Source organism: Aulostomus chinensis, chromosome 19 (genome assembly GCF_037954235.1).
Source record: "Aulostomus chinensis isolate RoL2024-O1b breed Wild chromosome 19, RoL_Achi_v1.0, whole genome shotgun sequence".
NCBI classification, from domain to species: Eukaryota; Metazoa; Chordata; class Actinopteri; order Syngnathiformes; family Aulostomidae; genus Aulostomus; species Aulostomus chinensis.
Window position 1 is genome coordinate 759,093 of NC_141338.1, and position 22,620 is coordinate 781,712.

The window sequence follows — 22,620 nt, forward strand, 5'->3', positions numbered from 1 at the left end:
CCGCATCACACAATCAGAACTCAGTGAATATTTATTGTATAAAACCAGACAACAGATTTACGAGCAAGTGAAGTCATTCTGACAGCAACAACCCCGCCCCCTCCCGTGAATAACCACGCCCTTATTCAACAAACGTCTCAGAGGCTGCAGTCAAATATTGACCAAGTATTTGTTCTTCTACTAAAATAAATTCATACATCTCTAAAAAGTTTAAAAACAACGCGTATTTACAGGCGGAGCCTGTGCTGACTCACAGAGGACACCGCCACTCCTCACAGCTGACTGGCTCTTCTGGAGAAGCTTCTGGCTGCTGATTGGTGGGAGGAGGAGGAAGGAGGGGCCAGGAATGGTAGCGGAGGGGGGGGGGGTGGTGGGGTGCTCTTGGTGGAGGCCGTGTGGGGTGAAGGGGTGGGGGTGTCGGAGGAAGGCGTGGACGGCCCGGCCGCGCTGTGGCTTGGAGGGAGGGCGGTCCTGTGGGGTTTGGTGGTGAGTGACAGAGGCTGCAGCTGCTCGCCGTATGGCGATGTGTGTCCGCTGTAGGAGTGTGTGTGTTCAGTGTGTGTGGGTGCCGGGGCGCCGGGTGATGCCAGTGCTGTGGTGGGTGTGGCAGGTGAGTCCAGGGAGGAGGCAGGGCTCGCCTGGGACAGGTGTGTGTGTGTCAGGTGAGAGATGGTGTGCGGCTGTGACAGGTGAGGGCGAGTGTGTGTCGTCTGTGAGTGTGTGAGCGGCACATGTGTGTGAGGCGTCTGTTCTGGTCCAGGTGACATGAGAGGTCTCTTTGACTGCGGCGAGAAGTCCTGCACAGATGCTGCGCGAGCGCACACACACACGCGCGCACACACACACACACACACACACACACACACACACACACACACACACACCAGTGACATGTCATCAAGACATCAGAAGAAACTTGGGTTTATTATTTCTATTACTAATAAACAGCGGATTAATTCTCTTCTAATTTACCCGAGCCGCCCAAATAAAGTCCATGCATGGCACACACTGTTAAGGCTAAGCCCCACCCCCTTTCTAATGCAACGTCACTGACTCCACGGCTCAACACAAGCTTTGGTCAGAATTTGGTCTGGAAGTATTTTGTGTGCTGGTACAAAATTAACATTTTCACAACGGAACCGACGGGGGTCAACGAACGGCGAGGGGGCGTGAGGAGACGCTGGGGCTCCATGGAACCTTTGCACCACGTGGCCCTCACCATGTCTGTCACCTACAGGCTTTTGAAATTCATACGGCACATTTACCCTGACAACACCTACAAAAAGGTCCACCGCTGATGATGTCACCTCAACAGGAAATCTGCCATTTTGTTTCCAGGCCCGCCCCCTGAACTCCTCCTGAGAGCAGGATCTATTCTTGGGCGGCAGATACTCAAGACTCAAGTTTTCATCACACGACGTGTTTGTGGTGCGCCAGTAAATTTAGATGCTTCATCATGAGAGAGAAAAGGGTTAGGCTCCTCCCCTCTTCATCACTACACCAGCAGCCTCTTACCGTCATGCTGACTTTCACTCTTGGCCCTCTTCCTCTTCTTCTTCTTCCCCTGCAGCACAACAACCGCTGCGTTAACAGGCGCCGCGAGCCGGACGGCAGTTGTGAGAGCAAGAAGGGGAAGCGCCGTGTACTCACGTAATTGTCCCGGGCTGACCAGCCAGGGTAGAGTTTGGAGTGGAGGAGTCGCTCCTTCCGAGCCAGTTCGTAATATTTGGCTTGTTCGTCTTTGGAGAGAGAGTGCCACTGAGGAGACAACACACGCACACACACACACTGATTGTGAGTGACACAAATGTACACTGCACACACACACACGCACACACACACTGTAAAGTGTAAAACCCTTCAATAAGTATTCAGTAATACAAGTGAATACTCCAAGTGAGTGCATGAGTACTACAGTTTTAGCTTCACTCTACTGGCTGCCCATACATTTTAAATCCTTTCATTTGCCTTTAAACCCTCACCGTTCTCGCCCCCCCGGTCCTCTCTGAGCTTCTACACTTTGACCAGCTGACCTGAGAGCCTCAAACAAACGGAACCTCAGAGGAGATGGAGTCTTTGCTGTTGCAGCCCCCAAACTCTGGAATCAGCTGCCTCGGCGCATCAGCCAGGCCTCCTCTCCGTCTGCTCCTCAGTCCCTCTTAGGACCCACCTCTTCTCCTTGGCTTCAACACTCAGTAGGAGGTTGACTTCCTTTATTTTATTTTATTTGGTTTTGTTTGCTTTCTATTTGATTGTACTGGGTTTTAGCTCACTTTATTTTTATCTTATTTTATTCTGCTTTATCCTATAAGGACTTCATTGTTTTATTGTGCTTCCATTGTGTTACTTCGCGTACTTTTGCTGTGCAGCACTTTGGAAACCTTGTGTTTGTTTAAATCGTGCTATATAAATAAAATGGATTGGATTGGATACAGTCGTAAAAGTGAGTACTACAACTGAGTACTACAAATGAGAAGTACAAGTGAGTAGTGTTGGTGGGTTCAGTGGGGGTGTGGTGTGGTGGCGTTGGTGGCTGAATGATGGTCATAAGCTCAGCAGCTTTCTAAGCGTCCCGTTCACGATCTGCTTCCACGCTCATCAGGGATCGGTCCGTCTGGACGACTCTCGTGCGTTTAGCGGCGGTCATGAACTCTTTGCTCTAAGTGTCACACCTGCCGCTGTCACAACAAAAAAATGATTCTTTTCCATCAAGTCTGCGAATCCACAGCGAGAGAGGACCCCCCCAACCCGACGCTCACCCGCTGTCCCAGGATCTGGTTGATGGTGGCGCTCTCTTTGACTTTGCACTGAGCCACCACTTTGGGCCGCTCCTCCCTCATGTACAACATGAAGGCATTCAGAGGCTTCTTAATATGAGGCTTCCTCTCTTCGTCTTTCTCCTGCTGGGCACCGTCAGCCATCGACCTGCTGCATCACACACACACACACACACGCACAATAAATAGGTTTTAAACTCCAATTTCAGCAGCAGCTGCCAGACACGAGAGGTACGAACAACAGCGACTGGACTCGTCTTGTTTGCTAGTCAACATTGGCGAGAGCGTTGGGGACCACGAGCCTCTGCTGGACAGTTTAGCAAAACAGGGAAAGAGGTGTGTAAGTTGTGTTCATGTACAGCGCAGAGTGACGTGAGCTCAGCTACACTACCTGACCCGCCCAGACTGGGTCCCGCCCAGACTGATCTGATTTCCCCTCACATTAAAGCAGCACATCCTGGAGCAGCTGCTCTCCTGTGCCATCACCGTCTGCTCATCATGGGTGAAGACAAACTACTGGAGGGCGAGGAAGTCCTGAACTGCATAACCCACAATCCCTCATTCTATTTCCTATTTTCTTCCTATTGGGGCATCGCCTGATGCACATCATGTGACCAGCCACAATGCTGCTCCGCCAGTGTGTCTCCACCTTAACTCATCAAGCAGCTCTGACAAAATGAGAAAAGCTGTAGTGGAGGTGGTTTTACTGATCCAGGATCAGGCCTGACAAGACAGACAGACAGACTTTTCCCAACGAGAGAATGATACCCAGGAGACACGTGGCTACGAGGAAGGAGAGCGACAGTGGAAATGTTTCAGTTACCCGGGTGGGCTGCTGCTTCTGGGCTCCTGCTTGATTCCAGAGGGGACGATGGCTGGGTGGGGGATGGAGGCCTGGGATGCTGGTACCAGACGGGGAGAGAAGCTGCTCGACACCAGACTGCCAACAAAGACCAGACATCCAATGTCGCATGTACGAGAGCAGATGACCTCCGTTACTGAAAGTGATGCCAAGATTCTTTTTGAACAATCAGTCCTGGACTCACTCACCTAGACATGGAGGCGTTCATGGCGAGGGCAGCGGGCGAGAACCCGCCTGTGATGGGGTACATGGGCTGAGACTGCCTGCACACAGGAAGACAAACAGGCTGTCAAACAGAACGGACATCCTGCTTTACAACAGTTGACAGTGCCTGTGTGACTCACAGCCATCCAAGAGGGTGCGGGAGCTGAGCCACGCCCCCCGGAGAGACAGGGTAGCAGGCGGCGTGAGGAGGCCTGGACATGCCTGCTGCAGCACGGGTGAGAATCACACACCAGCAGGTCAGAGCACAGTTCCTTCATCTCTCAAGAACCTTGCATCAGATAACTGGACAGGAAGTCCAGACAGATTCTAGGCGTTTGCTGCTTCTGTCACACGTTTGCTGCTCACTTTCACTTTGCTGTCAAGCCTTGTGTTGTCATGGTTACCTGTGTCAGGTGAGAAGCCAGGGGAAGCCCTCTGAGGGGAGAAGGCCTCGGGGCTGTAGGACAGCAGCGGGTGAAGGTGGGTCATGTGGGGGTGCTGCACCATCGGAACGCTGTTGGGCTGGAGACACAGAATCACTGAGCTCATTAGCTACAGAGGTGACACCAGTTCTGACTACAGGAGATGGACACACCAGTAACTCAAAGATGGAGGGGTCACGATGAGTGTTCTCACTCCTGTTCCTGATCAGAGAACTCTGGTTCTCAAGTGTTGTATGCGCAGAAGAACAAGGCTTGGATTCTGGTCATTTTGTTGCCAGCTTCCTGGTGTCCACCTCAAAGATTCTGGAACCCTCCTGCTTCACTATCAGCCCACTGCACCGGATTTGAAAGCAACTGATCCAGGATCAGGCCTGACAAGGCACGCAAGCTTCTTTCTCCACAGGAGAACTGCTGATTGAAGAGCTGTTGGTTCTTGTTGTTGTATGAAACACTGCATGCATTATCACACTGTCACCTCCAACGCAGCAACAGGAGTGTAGTGAACTGCTAACTTGCTTCAGACCTCCTCCATCTACAGGACCGACTACAGAAACTTAGCCAAACTCAAGACTGGACTTCATCCTAGAAAGAAATGGACCATTAAAACCTGTCGTGAGCCTTAAGAGCCCAAAAGTATTTTTTTTACAGCTTCCTTGTGACGTATAATTGTCACACAGGGCAGTGCAATCAGGAAACCCCAGCTTTATGTCTCTGCATCAAACCGCTGACTTTCCTGAGTCACAAGATGTCAAAGGTGATAACATTCAACAAGCGTCTGCTGAGACGACGTCAACCCAACAGAGAGACGCTTCATTCAGGACAATGTTACAAGTCCATCAATACACACTGTTCACACACACACACACACACACACACACACACACACACACACACACACACACACACACACACACACACAGTCAGATCCCCATCAATATCAGTGACCAGCACGATGACCGCTCTCTCGCTACCTGAGAAAGAAATAAAATCTTTAAAAAATTAGAGAAAGGGATAATGTGCAAGCAGAGTTGGGACTAACTACATAGACTGAGTCCATTTTTGAAAGAAGGAGCCTCAAGCTGCCCAAAGCAGCCAGGCAGGAAGTCCCCACAGGAATGGCTGATTGAATCCAGTCAATTTACATAATAAGACGCTGCGTGCTGCCTCAATCAGCTTGTTTGTATGTTTTCTAGTATGAAAAAGTGAATATCATTTCTGTATAAACTTGTCTGACACAAACATCAGCATCTGGTACCGGCAAAAGCAGCAACAAACACAAACAACAGCAAAGTAACAGATTTCTTTCAACCTGTGTGTGTGTGTGTGTGTGTGTGGGAGGGGGGAGTCTTACCAGGTGGGCCTGAGTAGTTGCAGACTCTCTGATTGCTGCTCTCCCTGGGACGTCCAGCAGAGGCCACTGGAAGGGCAGGTACTGGAGAGGAGAGACAAGTAACAATTATTCATCAGGAACTTTAATCACCTTTCAGATCTGAGCCACACACACACAAACACACACACACACACACACACACACGTAGCAGGACCTGAGACTGTTAGTACTTCAAATAAGGACACTTTCCAGATGTTTGGACCTGAAAAGTGAGACTTTGAAAATCCTTTCACTGCTGTTTAAGACCCGCAGAGGCCCTGCTGTGGCGGTATACTGGTACTAATATACCGCACAACCACAGACATAAGTACCAGATGTACCATACTGGTACTAATATACCGCACAACCACAGACATAAGTACCAGATGTACCATACTGGTACTAATATACCACACAACCACAGACATAAGTACCAGATGCACCATACTGGTACTAATATACCGCACAACCACAGACATAAGTACCAGATGCACCATACTGGTACTAATATACCGCACAACCACAGACATAAGTACCAGATGCCCCATACTGGTACTAATATACCGCACAACCACAGACATAAGTACCAGATGCACCATACTGGTACTAATATACCGCACAACCACAGACATAAGTACCAGATGTACCATACTGGTACTAATATACCGCACAACCACAGACATTAGTACCAGATGTACCATACTGGTACTAATATACCGCACAACCACAGACATTAGTACCAGATGTACCATACTGGTACTAATATACCGCACAACCACAGACATAAGTACCAGATGCACCATACTGGTACTAATATACCGCACAACCACAGACATAAGTACCAGATGTACCATACTGGTACTAATATACCGCACAACCACAGACATTAGTACCAGATGTACCATACTGGTACTAATATACCGCACAACCACAGACATTAGTACCAGATGTACCATACTGGTACTAATATACCGCACAACCACAGACATTAGTACCAGATGTACCATACTGGTACTAATATACCGCACAACCACAGACATAAGTACCAGATGTACCATACTGGTACTAATATACCGCACAACCACAGACATTAGTACCAGATGTACCATACTGGTACTAATATACCGCACAACCACAGACATTAGTACCAGATGTACCATACTGGTACTAATATACCGCACAACCACAGACATAAGTACCAGATGCACCATACTGGTACTAATATACCGCACAACCACAGACATAAGTACCAGATGTACCATACTGGTACTAATATACCGCACAACCACAGACATAAGTACCAGATGTACCATACTGGTACTAATATACCGCACAACCACAGACATAAGTACCAGATGCCCCATACTGGTACTAATATACCGCACAACCACAGACATTAGTACCAGATGCACCATACTGGTACTAATATACCGCACAACCACAGACATAAGTACCAGATGCCCCATACTGGTACTAATATACCGCACAACCACAGACATAAGTACCAGATGCACCATACTGGTACTAATATACCGCACAACCACAGACATAAGTACCAGATGCACCATACTGGTACTAATATACCGCACAACCACAGACATAAGTACCAGATGTACCATACTGGTACTAATATACCGCACAACCACAGACATAAGTACCAGATGCACCATACTGGTACTAATATACCGCACAACCACAGACATAAGTACCAGATGCACCATACTGGTACTAATATACCGCACAACCACAGACATAAGTACCAGATGTACCATACTGGTACTAATATACCGCACAACCACAGACATAAGTACCAGATGCACCATACTGGTACTAATATACCGCACAACCACAGACATAAGTACCAGATGTACCATACTGGTACTAATATACCGCACAACCACAGACATAAGTACCAGATGCCCCATACTGGTACTAATATACCGCACAACCACAGACATAAGTACCAGATGCCCCATACTGGTACTAATATACCGCACAACCACAGACATAAGTACCAGATGCCCCATACTGGTACTAATATACCGCACAACCACAGACATTAGTACCAGATGCACCATACTGGTACTAATATACCGCACAACCACAGACATTAGTACCAGATGTACCATACTGGTACTAATATACCGCACAACCACAGACATAAGTACCAGATGCACCATACTGGTACTAATATACCGCACAACCACAGACATAAGTACCAGATGCCCCATACTGGTACTAATATACCGCACAACCACAGACATAAGTACCAGATGCACCATACTGGTACTAATATACCGCACAACCACAGACATAAGTACCAGATGCACCATACTGGTACTAATATACCGCACAACCACAGACATTAGTACCAGATGCCCCATACTGGTACTAATATACCGCACAACCACAGACATAAGTACCAGATGCCCCATACTGGTACTAATATACCGCACAACCACAGACATAAGTACCAGATGCCCCATACTGGTACTAATATACCGCACAACCACAGACATAAGTACCAGATGCACCATACTGGTACTAATATACCGCACAACCACAGACATAAGTACCAGATGCACCATACTGGTACTAATATACCGCACAACCACAGACATTAGTACCAGATGCCCCATACTGGTACTAATATACCGCACAACCACAGACATAAGTACCAGATGCCCCATACTGGTACTAATATACCGCACAACCACAGACATAAGTACCAGATGCATGTTGTCTGACAAGAGCAAACAATTCAGAAAAAAAATGCTTGGGCTAATTTCCAGTGAGGGTTATTATTTCAGTGCACTGACGCCATTTTGAACAATAGAATACACAGCTTCCATGTCTCTGCTTTGGGAACTACATTTGAGGGATCGTGGCAAAAAGAGATGTTGGCAGATAATTCCCGTCCTCAATCAAAGTTGCCTGTTTTGCCTCCAAAAATCCAGCATGAGTACGGAACGCGAAGGACGAGGAATCTCCAGCGAGTCTGCAGGATGTTGTGATTCTTCAGCGCCACATTACCATGGGTGATAAGTTATGTTTACATTCTTTCTACTGTCGACGGCAGCCACACAACAGACGGACACACACTGCTCTCACAAGAGGACGTGACACTACGCTGTGCTGCCCGACACAGAGAGATACGACCAAAAATTACTCCTCAACAATCCACAAAACTGGGACATCCGGCTTGTCCAGGGGCTTCTTGTGTGTCTGAGAACACCAGGCAAACTCTTTACTCTAAATTACTCTTTTACACTTGAGAGGGGGGTCCCAGCAGCCAGCTGCAGCAGTTGAGCTAACATGGCTACTGGTGCAATGAAGACACACTACCACTACACATTGTTTCCTGACACTGACCCCATAACTTTATTTCGGCTGCAAAGCTGACAGGCTTTGAAGACAGGGCCTGGCGATGAGCTCGCGTCACACACTGATCTGTAGTCTTCCCTCCAGAGTCGCCGGACAACCCGGACCTCAAAGTTTCCTACCAGTTCCTGTATGATGATCATGAAAGAGACATTTGCACCACAATGAGCTGGTTTTCTCTCCTCAGCTCGTGAAGCAGTGAGTGATGACAACACAACCAACTGTGACCTCTGACCTCGAACAACAGGAAAGAAGCCAGACATAAACCCCAGTCTTGATCATTTTTTAAATCCTTCATCAATATTCGAATTAACATTTAGGAGAGCAAGATCTTCTTCCCATTCAGCACCAGCTGCATATTCATAAAGGAACAGAAGATAATTGAGTCTGACACGACTTTGGTATCTCAAGCAACATAATCCAAACACTTACAAGTCAAAACAATTAAGTTCCACTTCCAGTGTCTTCCATATTAAGCCAGTAACTGGACGGAGTGCCACATCTCCCTCTGGTGGGAGTAATCGGAACTACAGAAACACAAAGGAGTTCCAGAGGGCAGCATCTTCTCACACAAAGGATCTTTGGCAAAAGTTTTATTTTGGCACAATGTCAAGTCATGTTAATTAGCAACAGCTGGTGTGATTTGCTGCCACTTTAACCAGTGAAAGCAACAGTGTGTGAAGAGTCATGAGTTTATCTGTCACGAGAATTCAGGAACTCTCCCCAGTCTCACACACACACACACACACACAACTGGTGTCAGCTGTGAATGGCTGTGCTGTGGCTGTAATTATTAGAGACTGACTTATTTCAGCTGAATGGATCTGACAGAGATCACCACAGCAGGTTCTGCAGCGGTATTTCAGACAAGATCCAAGAGGGAAACCTGGTTCTGTGTTTACCTCAGTATTATTAATTTAAAAAGCATCATGCTGGTTGAATTTTTAAGAGATTTACAATCGACCTTGTCCATAAGATCTTTTGAAGTGTCCAGGTCAGATTTAATATTTGTAAAAACACAGACGCTTTTATTCTGTTAACCAACACATGGCACATCAGGGAGGAACACTCCCCTATTCAGTGTCTAGGGCTGCGTCAGAATTGCCAAGTAGCAACCTACAGTTAGGCCCAGAAATATTTGGACAGTGACACAAGTTATTATTTTTGCTGTTAACGAAAACATATTCAGGATCCAATTATATAATCAATAGGGGTTTAAAGTGCAGACTCCCAGCTGTAATTTGAGAGTTTTCACATCCAAATTGGAGCAAAGGTTTAGGAATTCCAGCTCTTCAATATGTAGCCACCTCTTTTTCAAGGGACCAAAAGTAATTGGACAATTGACTCAGAAGCCTGCAAAAAAAAATAACAAGGCTGAATGGGCTCTTGCCTCGTTAACCTGTCATCAATTAAGCAGTTAAAAGGTCTGGAGTTGATTCCAGGTGTGGCGTTTGCATTTGGAAGCTGTTGCTGTGAACACACACCATGTGGTCAAAGGAGCTCTCAATGGAGGTGAAACAGACCATCCTGAGGGTGACACAAAGAAGCACCCCATCGGAGAGAGAGCAGCAATGTTGGGAGTGGCCAAATCAACAGTTTGGTACAGTCTGACAAAAAAAGAGTGCACTGGTGAGCTTGGGAGCTCAAAAAGGCCTGGACGTCCATGGAGGACGACAGTGGTGGATGGTCGCAGAATCCTTTACATGGTGAAGAGAAACCCTTCACAACATCCACTCAAGTGAAGAACACTCTCCAGGAAGAAGCTGCATCAGCATCTTAGTCTACCATAAAGAGAAGACTTCCTGAGAGGAAATAGAAAAGGAAAGGATTCACCGCAAGGTGCAAACCATTAATCAGCCTCAAAAATAGAAAGGCCAGAATTTACTTTGCCAAAACAGCTGGAGAAGCCAGCCCAGTTCTGGAACTGCGTTCTTTGGACAGATCAGACGAAGATCAACCTGTACGAGAATGATGGGAAGAAGAAAGTTTGGAGAAGAACTGGAACAGCTCATGAGCCAAAGCACACCACATCTTCTGTCAAACATGGTGGAGGCAGTGTGATGGCATGCATGGCTTCCAGCGGTGCTGGGTCACTTGTGTTTATTGAGGATGTGACAAAAGGCAGAAGCAGCCGGCTGAATTCTGAAGTGTAGAGGGATGTACTTTCTGCTCAGCTTCAGCCAAATGCAGCAAAGTTGATTGTGGTGCTTCACAGTCCAGATGGACAACGATCCAAAACATACTGCAAAGGCAACCCAGGAGTTTTTTAAAGCAAAGAAGTGGAATATTCTGCAATGGCCGAGTCAATCACAGGTCTCAACCCTATTGAGCGTACATTTCTCCTGCTCAAGACAAAACTTAAGGCAGAAAGACCCACAAACAACTGAAGACAGCTGCAGTAAAGGCCTGGCAAAGCATCACCAAGAGGAAACCCAGCGTTTGGTGATGTCCATGGGTTCCAGACTTCAGGCAGTCATTGCCTGCAAAGGATTCTCAACAAAATATTGAAGTAACATTTTACTAAGGGTTATGTTTCTTTGTCCAATTACTTTTGAGCCCCTGAAATGAGGAGCACTTGTATAAAATTAGCTGCAATTCCTACATGTTTAATCATATATTTTTGTTCAACATCTTTAATTAAACCCTAAAGTCTGCACTTCAATTCCGTTGTAGTTGTTACATTTCAAATCCAATGTTGTGACATGCAGAGCCCAAATCATGAAGATTGTGCCACTGTCCAAATATTTCTGGGCCTAACTGTACGTCCTACTCCTACAACCTAAACACAGCGGCACCATTCAGACACCCTAGAAGACTGGTGGTGAAGCACGACCTCTGCTGGCAGAGCACAGATACAACAATCAGGTAGACAGCACCAACGAAAGCCCCACCTGCTGGCCTGACTGTGGTACTGCACTCCACTCTGAGCACCTTTCACTCATTCTCTATTATTAAGCACATTAACGCACCTTTAGTCATTAATAACGACTATAAATGTTGGTGTTCATCAGAATGGGAGACTGTTGGTGGAGCAAACTTGGCTTGAGGGTCCACAAGTTTTTAGGGGACGAAGAAGAAGTCCGCGGTGCATTGTGGGCCATAGGTTGCTCTGTAGGATGCACCTGAACCGACCCACAATGTGGGCGTGTTTAGGCTGGAATTTAGGTTAGAAGTAGGTCGCTACTCGCGCCAGTTGTGGTTTGGGACAGCCTCCGACCTGCTCTGAGACCTGCGATCAGACCTACTTGGCCATTCGGACGCAGCGTTGGTCAGAGCAGGTTAGCAAACGGCCACATTGGTGGCTTTCAGGTTAGCCGGTATTCATCTCATATTAGTCAATCTAGTCAGTAGGGGAAGCAGCTCATAGCCTGCTAGCAGTCAGTTGAGCAGAATCCGGCTCAAATGTCTTTCCTGTCTAACATGAGAGACGTGAGCTGGCGTTGAGTTTCAGGATGATTTACAGACATTGGGCTGTTTTTGACAGTAGCTGACATTAACGTGAGTAGTGAGCGTCAAAGCTACTAGCATGCTCAATACTCACAGGACGCCGGCCAGCACACTAGCCAGCAGCTCAGTGTTGGGTCACTAAAGTGAGTGGCTTCTGGGTAAAACGACCACAAATGTCTTAACACCACATTCTCGCATCAATGATGCTTGAAATGTAGCAGCAGCACACCGTTCTCTTTCCAAGAACATAAGAGATGCCAGTGCACAAAAGACTGATGTTGACAGGTGATAAACCACCAATCAAGTATCTTGACTCACATGAACAACCCCAAAAAAACAACAACAAAAATCCAGAGTCCTTGGCTGGTCCTGTTCTCCCGGGCACCCTCACAGAATTAGGAGCTTGTGGCCATCAAATGTGAGTGCATGATTATTTACAACCTCCTGGAAACTGGCACTGGTGAAAATATTCCTCTCTAGAGTGAGTTCCTCTCTCTGCATCACAACTTCGGCCCCAAGATTCCAAAAAAACAAAACAAAACCCTCAGAAGTTACCAGCAGCTGATGAACATACAGACTGTTGGCATCAGGACAGAATGGAGGCAGCAATTAATTGTTGTACAAAAAGACTATCAAGTAACTTTATTTTACGAGGCCGGCGAGAGTTGTGAGCAGTGTCCAAGTGCTGTTGTACACTCTCGCTCGCAAACTTTTCCTTCCGTCCCACAATGCTACAATGTCACCGACTTCATTTGTTACAAACCTCACTTTCTGGTATTTGGGAAATGGTTGAGAAGATGTGAATTCTAATGAGACGTTTTCACCCACACCAACACACGCCCACACTCATCCCCCATTCAGAGGCCTGAGGAAGCTCTGGCTGCGAGCGCTAACTGGAACCAGCTGTTGGAAATACCAGGAAAATCTATGTGCACACACACAGACACACACAATCAGAGTCTCTTACTGAGGGAAGCATAAAATCACAGTTTAACCAGAGCAGTTATTAGACTTGCTGTTTACCAAAAACCTCACAGTGAGGACAAAAAAGCAAGGATCACACAAACGCAACACAGCAGCATGTTGGTGAATGAAACACTCACTGAAGCTCTTAGATCAGAACGGTCTCTGCAGGAATCACACTCAGTCTCTGTTCACGAGCCGGAGAAGTGGGACTGATTATGGTTCTTACCACGAATGACAGTTTAAGATGTTTTTGTTGAAGTGGAGACAAAAAGTGATGGACAATCTGTAAAAGACAGCATCTGAATCCCAATGACACAAGTACATTCCTGGACAGCGTTTCAGCGGGGAAGGAGTCATAGCAGCAAGGGTGAGGCTCACCCGGCCAAAGCATGTGCATGTATGTGTGTGTGTGTGTGTGTGTGTGTGTGTGCACGCGTGTGTGCGCATGCATGTGTGAGTGAGTGTGTGGACGTTACACTGTGTCCACTCACAGGCTGCCCACTTTCAATAGTCTCTCAATCTCAACAGTGAAAGTTGTAATCATTGTAATCTAAGGCCTGATCCTGAATCAGTTAAATCCTTTCCTGAGCCATGATAAGGCCTTCAAAATAAAAGCAGCAACGCTTTGTTATAATGGTTTGTCAGAGCTGCTCTGAGTCCTATACTGATGATTTCTCACAGGAAGTCATGTGTTTCCATACTAGCTTGTTGTCAGTAGCAAAGCTAACATTGCTGTGCTGCATGTTCACTCCTCTGTTGTTTATGTAATTGCGTAAGTTACATTTAGTAGGTCAACTCATCCCTGAGTACAACACACACACACACACACACACACACACACACACACACACACACACACGACTGTGTTGACCACCCAGCTGTATTTCAGCCACTCAAGACAAACCACCAGAGTGTGTGTGCGTGTGTGTCTGCTTTACACAGGTCATCCTGGTATTTTAAGATTTTGAAGACAATGTTGAGTAAACAGAGGAATTCTGGGATCGTTCAGCTTACTTAGAGGCACCAAGTTAAACTAAACACAGACACACACACACACACACACACACACACACACACCTTAGTCGACATAAAGGTTTTGAATAGTGAGTGGAGGTAAAACAAGAGGGGCGTCTCTTGTGTCCATGTCCTGGGCCGAGCCACCAACACCACTTCTGATCTGTGCAAAAACTGGAAAAATGCCACTGAAAAACCACCCAGAAATCCTCAGCAAGTTAAGCTGTAGATGCCTCGCTTTAAGATACTTGACTACTTATCTTCATCACGCCCATTAAAAGAGACAAGAGCGGCCACAGGGCGAGCGAGCGGCCACAGGGCGAGCGGCAGACTCGCGCCAGATGAGCAGTGCAACACTTTGCTCAGGAGGCTCACTCGGTTTTTGCTCGCATCTCGCTGCCAAAAAGACAGAAAAAGAATCGGTTTTCAGTCACACTGATGTCGTATCAGCTACATTCACTGTAAATTCAACATCCTACAATTCTATAATTCTACTTTTCTACAGTTTCATTTAGCAGACGCTTTTGTCCAAAGCGACGTACAACACAAGCAAGAATTCAGACTTAATTAAAGAAAAACCCATAGGAAGCGCAAAAGTGCTTCAGTTGTGATTTGGTCACAGGTACTGCCATCTAGTGGCAGAAGAAGTGTCGCCCCCCCCTCCTTTTTTTTTTTTTTTGACAGACATACAACATCACCCGACTCAGTTAGTGCTACATAGTCACTGAGTGCTGGGTCTGGGACCCTCTGACTGATTCTACCACAGGACAAAGAGGAGCAGAGTCAGGTTCAGTGCCTCGGTGCTCTCTGAACAATTGAGTCTTCAATTCAACATTTACCGTGTCTTTCAAAATAAAAGCTCACACAGGCATGTTTGTTTTAAATATTCATTCATTTAGTTATTTGAAGCATCTTGTTTTGTAGTAACCAACCATAGTTATACTAGTTCTTGGTTTTATTTTCAAAGAAATACCAGCCAAACCAGAGACTCAATGCAGTCCAACTGCTTGGTGTATTGGAGAAGACAGAGCTGTGGCCTGGATAAGCCCACTCCTGGAGAGAATACAGCAGAAACTCTTATGCTCTTATTCTTGGGATAAAACAGGCCAAGTGAAGGTGGACTCTTCTCTCTGTCTTTTTGCTGTTTTGTTTTTCTTGTTCCTGTTCACACGCTGCGTCCGTGGGCAGCGTGTGAACAGGAACAGTGAGGGAAACGCAGCGGCTGGCGCCACTGACACATTGCAGAGGCTAAGGCGAGATGTGCGTAAAGATGGAGAGCCACGTCCCTACACTCTCCGTATTAAACCCTACGGTCTCCTGTGTTTGCAAGGGTCAGTTCCTACGCGCTTCTGTTATGTATTTAAGCAGCCAGGGCTGGAGAAATGGAGGACCTTGCTGAGTGGAACAAGTGGCGAGACGATTGGCAGTGGGAGGGGTTAGTGGAGCGCAGCAGTCAGGTCGTCTCCTCAGCAGCCTTCAGACTTCTTGAGTACAGTAAACAGTCTGTATTCGGGTTCAGGTAGCGTCCAACTAGCGGGAGTTTGTTTACCTTGACTGGCATCTCGTCCTGCTCGCTCTCATAAACACACCGAACACTGGTGGAGAAACCCATAAAGTCTCCATTGTGCAAGTACAGATGTGAGGACGAGTGGGAGGGGCAGGGTCGTGTGTCTCGAGGGGCCACGGGCAGAGCCAGACCCCCAGCGGCTCCGTGCATTAGGACCATTCAGAGCCTGCAAATGACAACAATGGGCTGCTAATGCAGGGGGAGGGGCTTCGCCACACTGAGGAATGCAGGTGTTTGTGTGAGGGGGCTCGGCTGTGTGTTTTAGCCCACACGAGTGTCTGGGTCAAATCCGCAGAGCCAAGACTCTCAAAACAACCCAGAGAAGCTCACTAATGGTTGTTGAGTCACTGCGCAGAGGAAGTCTGACGTACTGACCACCTACATTCCTCTACATCCCAGAACAAGAATCAGGTGCTGAGATTCCAGGAGGACCCAGAGGCTTCCCTCACCTCACTGCACCACCAGACTCCCACACTTCTTTTCAGTCTGACATCCTTTTCAGCAGCCACCCAAGTTCACACGGCCTGCTGTGTGACTCCTGTGCAGCCTGTCAATGGACGAGCTGGGAGACGGAGCAGGTTCGTGGATTACTGAGTTTATGTCTGCATAAAGAAGGCGCGGATCACAATGGATGATGCGTTTGAGCAAACAAATGTAGTGTATAGTTTTCCTCTTGGTAATCTTCGTTCTCCAACAGTTTCCAGCAACAAGCACGTGGCTGTTTTCTGAATTCTGGATTCACCAAGAAGACAAGCAGCGAAATGCCATGAGTTCCAGTGTCGAGAGGAGGGAGGTAAGTTATCAGTGCCATGCTGAGTGTGAACAGGAACACTGCAGATGGCAGGTCTGACCTGTCACACCTGGACATGTTCAAATCAGTGACAAACCCATGACATCAACATTGTCCTGAGCAACTGCAGGTAGAACACACCGGCTTTGACTAAGGTGCAAGCTGGTGATGATTTGGGATTGTGGCACTGATCCGTGTGAGCTCAACCAGGAGATGTTTACTTTTTAAATCTTTATCTTCCGGGTTTCAACTATAAATGAACAGTCAACACAAAACAAATGGTCAGACATGTTTGATAAAGTTAAAGAACATGATGTCACCCTTTTCAACCAAAGGAAATGTACATGGTCACCTGCACTTCCAAAGCAACGGAAGGCGTGCACTGACACGTCAGGTCCATCAGTCCTCAGGTTCTCAGGAACGAATGTTTGAGTTTTGCTTTTGATGAAGAATCTTTCACTTCAGGCTTTAACAGAAGCTTCTCTCAGGGAAAATCTGGCCTTGGAATGATAAAGCCGACATACCGATGTAGGAGGATGAGGCTCTGTGTAGGTCGAAAACATTTCTGCTGAGTTCTGTAGTTCTTTTTCTGTTCTGTTCCCACTGACACTATCGGTTCAACATGGCGGCACGGCGGTCCTTCAGATGTTCCCCCTTTGTACTTTTTGCTCACCAAGGAAAACCCAGAGCGACAACCAATGAGAAACTCCACAACTGTTGCTGACTCAACTCATCTATGATCACTTTGATCTTTGATGAGAACTTTGATCTCCCTCCAACATCCATGCCATTGCTGCTCTTCGCTCCAGCATTCATCGGTGGACTATCCGCTCTGCCAGGAACCTCAAACTAAGCAGCGCTGCAGCCATCGGTGTCACTCTCTTCCTCTATGTTGCTGGGGTTTCTCCGTTTTGAATGTCATCACTTGTTTGTTGAAACCTGGAGGCTTTAATTGTTTCAAGTACAGGATGATTTAATCACTACCTGGGCTGGGTTTAGAAAGCCAATTTTTTTCAATTTATATCCATCTTTGTGCGAAGGATCGAATATGAATTCATAAAATCTGAAGATCGATCTTTAAACGTGTGCCATTTCCTGCATCCCCTGCATTCGTCGTCTGTGACCCAGCAGCCAGATCTGTCCACATGAGAGATGGGTGAACCAAAACACGTCAGGCCTGAAGGCAAAAATATGACGACATAGAAGAGCAGGACAAAAGCAAAGTCTCAGGGCAAGATGGGCCAACTAGAAATAAAATACTGTGGAAAAGCCACAAATATCTGAAGCCATTTAAGCAGACATCAGCCAACGCTGCTATCAGCAAAGACATCCAAGCCACACTGGAGAAGCCTCTGCACTTGAGTTACCCTCAAACTCTCCACGGGACCAAAAAACAGCTGAGGCTGTAATGACCCTCATATACGGGAATGTTCACCGCTCCCAAGCCTGTCCACAACTTGTTGATATACTGGAATGTTGCCGACTCCCACATGTGACTGAGGGTGGCATCAGCACCAGGTGTGCAGGAGTGAAACGCCGCACCTTAACTACAGTGGCTGGCTGGTCACATGATTTCAAATGTGAAGTTGCTCATAATACCCTGGAGATCTGACTCGGCCCATACTGGCTTGGTTTACCTGTTAGAGGTTGTTCTCTCTGTCCCGTTCATGCTGCTGGTCAGATGTTGTGACCTTTCGCTGCTGAAGTGCTCACATTGCTGAACTGGAACCATCCCCTACAGCTGCACTGCGTCATGCTGAATCAAAGTGCATTCGTGAAACTGCTTTGGGGTCAATTCTTAATGTAAACATTCATATTTTTAGACTGCATGATATTACAGAGTTCCATCTTGGTACACTTTGAGCACTTGTAAACCAATATCTCATGGTCAATTGGTTCTGAAACTGAAATGTCTCTAAACGGATGGACATTGGATGGAATCAGGAATCAGGAATCAAACTCAATCAGGACCTTTTGAATAGGAATGTGATCGCTTCAGGAAATCAGTGGCGATGCCGAGCCCCAGTCAGGACAGAGCTGAACGCCGAGTTTCACACCGTCTACGAACTCCTGAGTCAACAAGGCAGCTTTGAGATTGGCAGCAGGATGAGTTGCTGCATTCACCATCACACAGTACCCTTAGAATCCCCCACCACTACACCGTCGAGCCTGCTGTGCAAATCTGAGCTGCAGCAGTTAACTGAGTCCAGGCCTGTCTAACCCTGCACCCCGTCTCCCTCTCTCTCTCTCTCTCTCTCTCTCACACACACACACACACACACACACACACAAGACAGTGTTGAAGACAATGGCGAGGATCCAGCTCTCAGCAATGTGAGGCAGCCAGAACCTGCTGCTGTTTACTGAGCAAGTCGGGTTTGAGTTACATCTTGAACACGTTAATCTACATGACGTCAGCGTCTCACTAACTCCTGCTGCAGCTCCAGACGCCAGAAATCCAACCTCTGCTTTCCAGCTGCAGCTCCTGTGATTTCTTGGTGTTTAAGGGGATTTTAAGGAAACAATCTTCCTTCTGGATCAAGACTCTACGCTGGGAGGGTGACCGGAATATTCTTGGATATGGGCTACAAAATTAATTCTGACATAAATTGTCAAAAAAAAAATCTAAGGGAGCATCCAAACCCCCAAACTGATGTCATCAAGTTGCTTTCTTCTACTTTTTTTCTTGCATTGCCCAAGTCAAAAATTTCAAGATGTTCAGTTTAGCACGGCAGCACAATTAGGAAGCAGAAAACATTTTTTCTTTCTTTTTGAACCCACTTAGTCCCAAAATGCTTAGAATAACCGCTGGCACTTTTGTGAATGACCACCTCCCACCTGAGACTCTTCTGAGACACTGACAACAGCCACCAAAACCTTTATCGCTCCGCTTCTGCAGCTGATTGAAACATGAAATAAAGAGCAAAAAACTCTGACTTGTGTGTAGAGGTGTGACTTGCCTTTGTCCTACTGCTCCTTGCATGCTTCATCTTTAAAAATCCATGAAGACCCAGCATTACATGAATGTCGCCTCAGGTCTGTAACTGTACATGGAACAAGAACTCACGAAAACCAGTACCTCATCAATGGAAAACATAGTTGATCCATTTCCATGCCACATCTTGTTTCAGTTCACCACAGCACCACAAAACTGAGAACAAACAAGGCAGCTTTCCTTCAAAATCGGATAATAAGGTTGGAAAATTAGTTCCTGTGGACGGGAGCCTGCTAGCAGCTGATGCACAACAGAGAACTTATTACTGTCATGATAACAACCTTCTTACTGGAACAGTTTCAATAAAGTTAATCAAGGAACAACAGAAACTTCTAATTGCCTAATTATTGGAACAACCAGCATCAATAAGGCATCCAAACTTGACTGGAAAGGACATCATGAGTTTGATGCAGGAGAAAATGGTCGCCATGTTTCCAAAAAGTGACAATCATTTTCTGGGATCTTCAGAAAAAAGGGAGGAGTGTGTTAAACGTGAATCACTGAGATGTCCATCAGTCTGTCTGAAGTGAACAGCCAGGGTAGGTAGCGTGTACTTCTGTTAGAAGATGGAGGGTTAGGCAATCTAACAATGGCTGGAACAGGAGCCACAGAAGAAACCAGGAGAGTCAACACAAAGGTGCCCCTCCTGTTGTATGGGGTGGGGGGGGCGCCCATCCTCTTACTACATCATTTATTATTTGTAATTCTCCTCTGTTGGCTGTTTTGTGAAGACTCCGCTCCCTTCGTACACACACACGCACGTGCACACACACCCCCAACCAGACAGACCACGAGTGCAGGGGAGCATGTCACGTCAACCCCAACACCCCAAAACACACGCTAGAATATTGGTGTTTCTTTTAACACAACCAAGATCAACGTAGGACCAGTCGCGAGGATGCTAGCACCAGCTCTGCTGCTAGTAGCAGCCAAAGTGGTTCCCCTGCTGCTGGTCCAATCAGAGAAGAGAGCTGTAGCTCACCTGGGTAGCCCCACCCCCTGACAAGCAACACCACACAACACCACAGGATGACAGGTAAAGACCCAACATGGCTGCCAGAGAGGAGACACTCCTCCTGGCTGCACCAGACCAGGCTTGGTAGGTTATCAAGGAAATATTAAAAGTAATTATCTGGGTGGGTGGATGAATCTACAGTCTCCCTGCCAGTCCTACAGAGACGACACTCCCACCAACACTTGGTGTCTTAAACAGCCAATCGTGTTTGACAGAAGGTAAACATTATTTAGATTATCACAATTACATATTTTTGTAATAATCCATCCCTCCCTCCATCCCTCCATGTTCTCCCTCTTCTCCTGTTCAGGGTGGTGGGGGTGGAGCCTATCCCAGCAGCCGTCCCCCTGGACAGGTCACCAGTCCATGGCAGGGCCAACACATAGAGACAGACAACCATTGGCTCTCCCAGCCACGCCTACGGTCAATTTAGAGTCTGGATTAACCTGGTCCCTCTTGATGTCTTTGGACTGTGGAGGAAGCTGGAGTACCAGAGAGAACCCAGCAGGAACAGGGAGAACATGGAGACTCACCCAGAAAGACCCCGTGCTGCAGCCGGGGCTCCACCCACAACCTTCTTGATGGGGGCCACAGTGAGAACCACTGCTCCACCGGGCCGCCCTTTTTGTAAAAATGCACATAATAAATATTGAATATTATTAGTAGTAGTAGTGGTATCAATTAAAAGGTGAAGTCTACAATCATGATTCCTCTGAATGATTGTTCAGGTGCAAATTCTGTGTAATGCGTCGCGTCATTTGGCAGTGAACCCAGGGGGGAACACCAGGTGCATCAGGTCTGCCATTATCTGGTTTACAGATGTCCACAGGAAACAGTGGAGGAAGAACTGGAGTTCCAACTGGTGTTGGACATGTTGCTGCTTCTCTCGAGACAAAGACAAAGTTCTGGAATAACCAGGAAGACGACGGCAGCGGAAACAGCTGATGAGTCACACGAGTTAAAGGATCACCACAACAGTTACCTCAAATCAGGTGTTTCCTCTTCTGTTCGGTGTGTTCATTCTTAAACCTCCTCTAGTGAAGCTCAAAAACTCCTTTTTTAAGATTTGAGGTTGTGGGTCTGATTTCTGACCGTGGAACCCTCAGGAGCCCCCAGATGCTCAATCTACGAACTCATCATCTCTCCCACTCCAGAGAGGGAACATCCCTGCATGCACCCCGTCTGCCACCGCGGGGTCGCTCGCTCTCAGGAGGTGATGAATCAAAGGGGTAGGTTGCCTGCGGTCTTACCGTGCGGGCGCCGGGGGTCAGGCCCCCGTTGGCGAGGTAGGGGCTGCAGAGATTCCCCAGGTCTGGGATCATGAAAAACGGATATCCAACATATGGAGAAGGCTGGAACAGACCGCCATCCTGCTGCCTCCTCAACACTGCCAAACAACAGAGGTCACATGAAGGTCAGTGCAACCTGTCAACCTGTAAACTCCTGACCAGGAGTTCAAGTAACAGGCAGTTGCATTGTGGGAATTGTAGGATTCAGGCTTATTACTGATGCTTGAGAGGGAAAAGTTAGTATTTCTCAGCTTCTGCCACAAAGATGTCACCAGTATCACATATGCTAATGAAGCTAGCGACCAATCAAAGCAGAGGAAAGCTCAGGGCAGTTTTTACAGACCCAGTGCCCCCCCCCCCCCCCCCCCCATGCACACACATATGCAAAAGTGGCCAGGAGGGCAGCCTTAGAAGAAAAAACCTGAGCGCATGCACACAGGGACAGGAGCAGCCATTGTCATAGGAGGACTAAGATCACATTGCAGGGTGCAAATGAATGTT

At 47.1% G+C, this 22,620-nt stretch overlaps 1 protein-coding gene across 3 annotated transcripts in view; it reads right to left on the reverse strand.

Annotated features, from left to right (window-relative positions):
- Positions 1-22,620, reverse strand: part of tcf7l1a (transcription factor 7 like 1a) — a 24,368-nt gene continuing 1,748 nt past the window's right edge. Inside the window, exons 3-12 of one of the 3 annotated variants that reach the window (XM_086187399.1) lie at positions 22,081-22,217; positions 5,638-5,718; positions 4,248-4,365; positions 3,984-4,068; positions 3,828-3,902; positions 3,601-3,717; positions 2,760-2,925; positions 1,651-1,758; positions 1,516-1,564; positions 1-808 (exon numbers count right to left, since the gene is read on the reverse strand). In XM_086187399.1, coding sequence (XP_086043525.1) covers positions 273-808; positions 1,516-1,564; positions 1,651-1,758; positions 2,760-2,925; positions 3,601-3,717; positions 3,828-3,902; positions 3,984-4,068; positions 4,248-4,365; positions 5,638-5,718; positions 22,081-22,217 — 1,472 coding nt within the window. In that variant the 3' untranslated portion in view covers positions 1-272. Of the gene's footprint in view, positions 809-1,515; positions 1,565-1,650; positions 1,759-2,759; positions 2,929-3,600; positions 3,718-3,827; positions 3,903-3,983; positions 4,069-4,247; positions 4,366-5,637; positions 5,719-22,080; positions 22,218-22,620 lie in introns of all 3 variants that reach the window. The other 2 variants (XM_086187398.1, XM_086187397.1) reach the window with 2 other exon arrangements.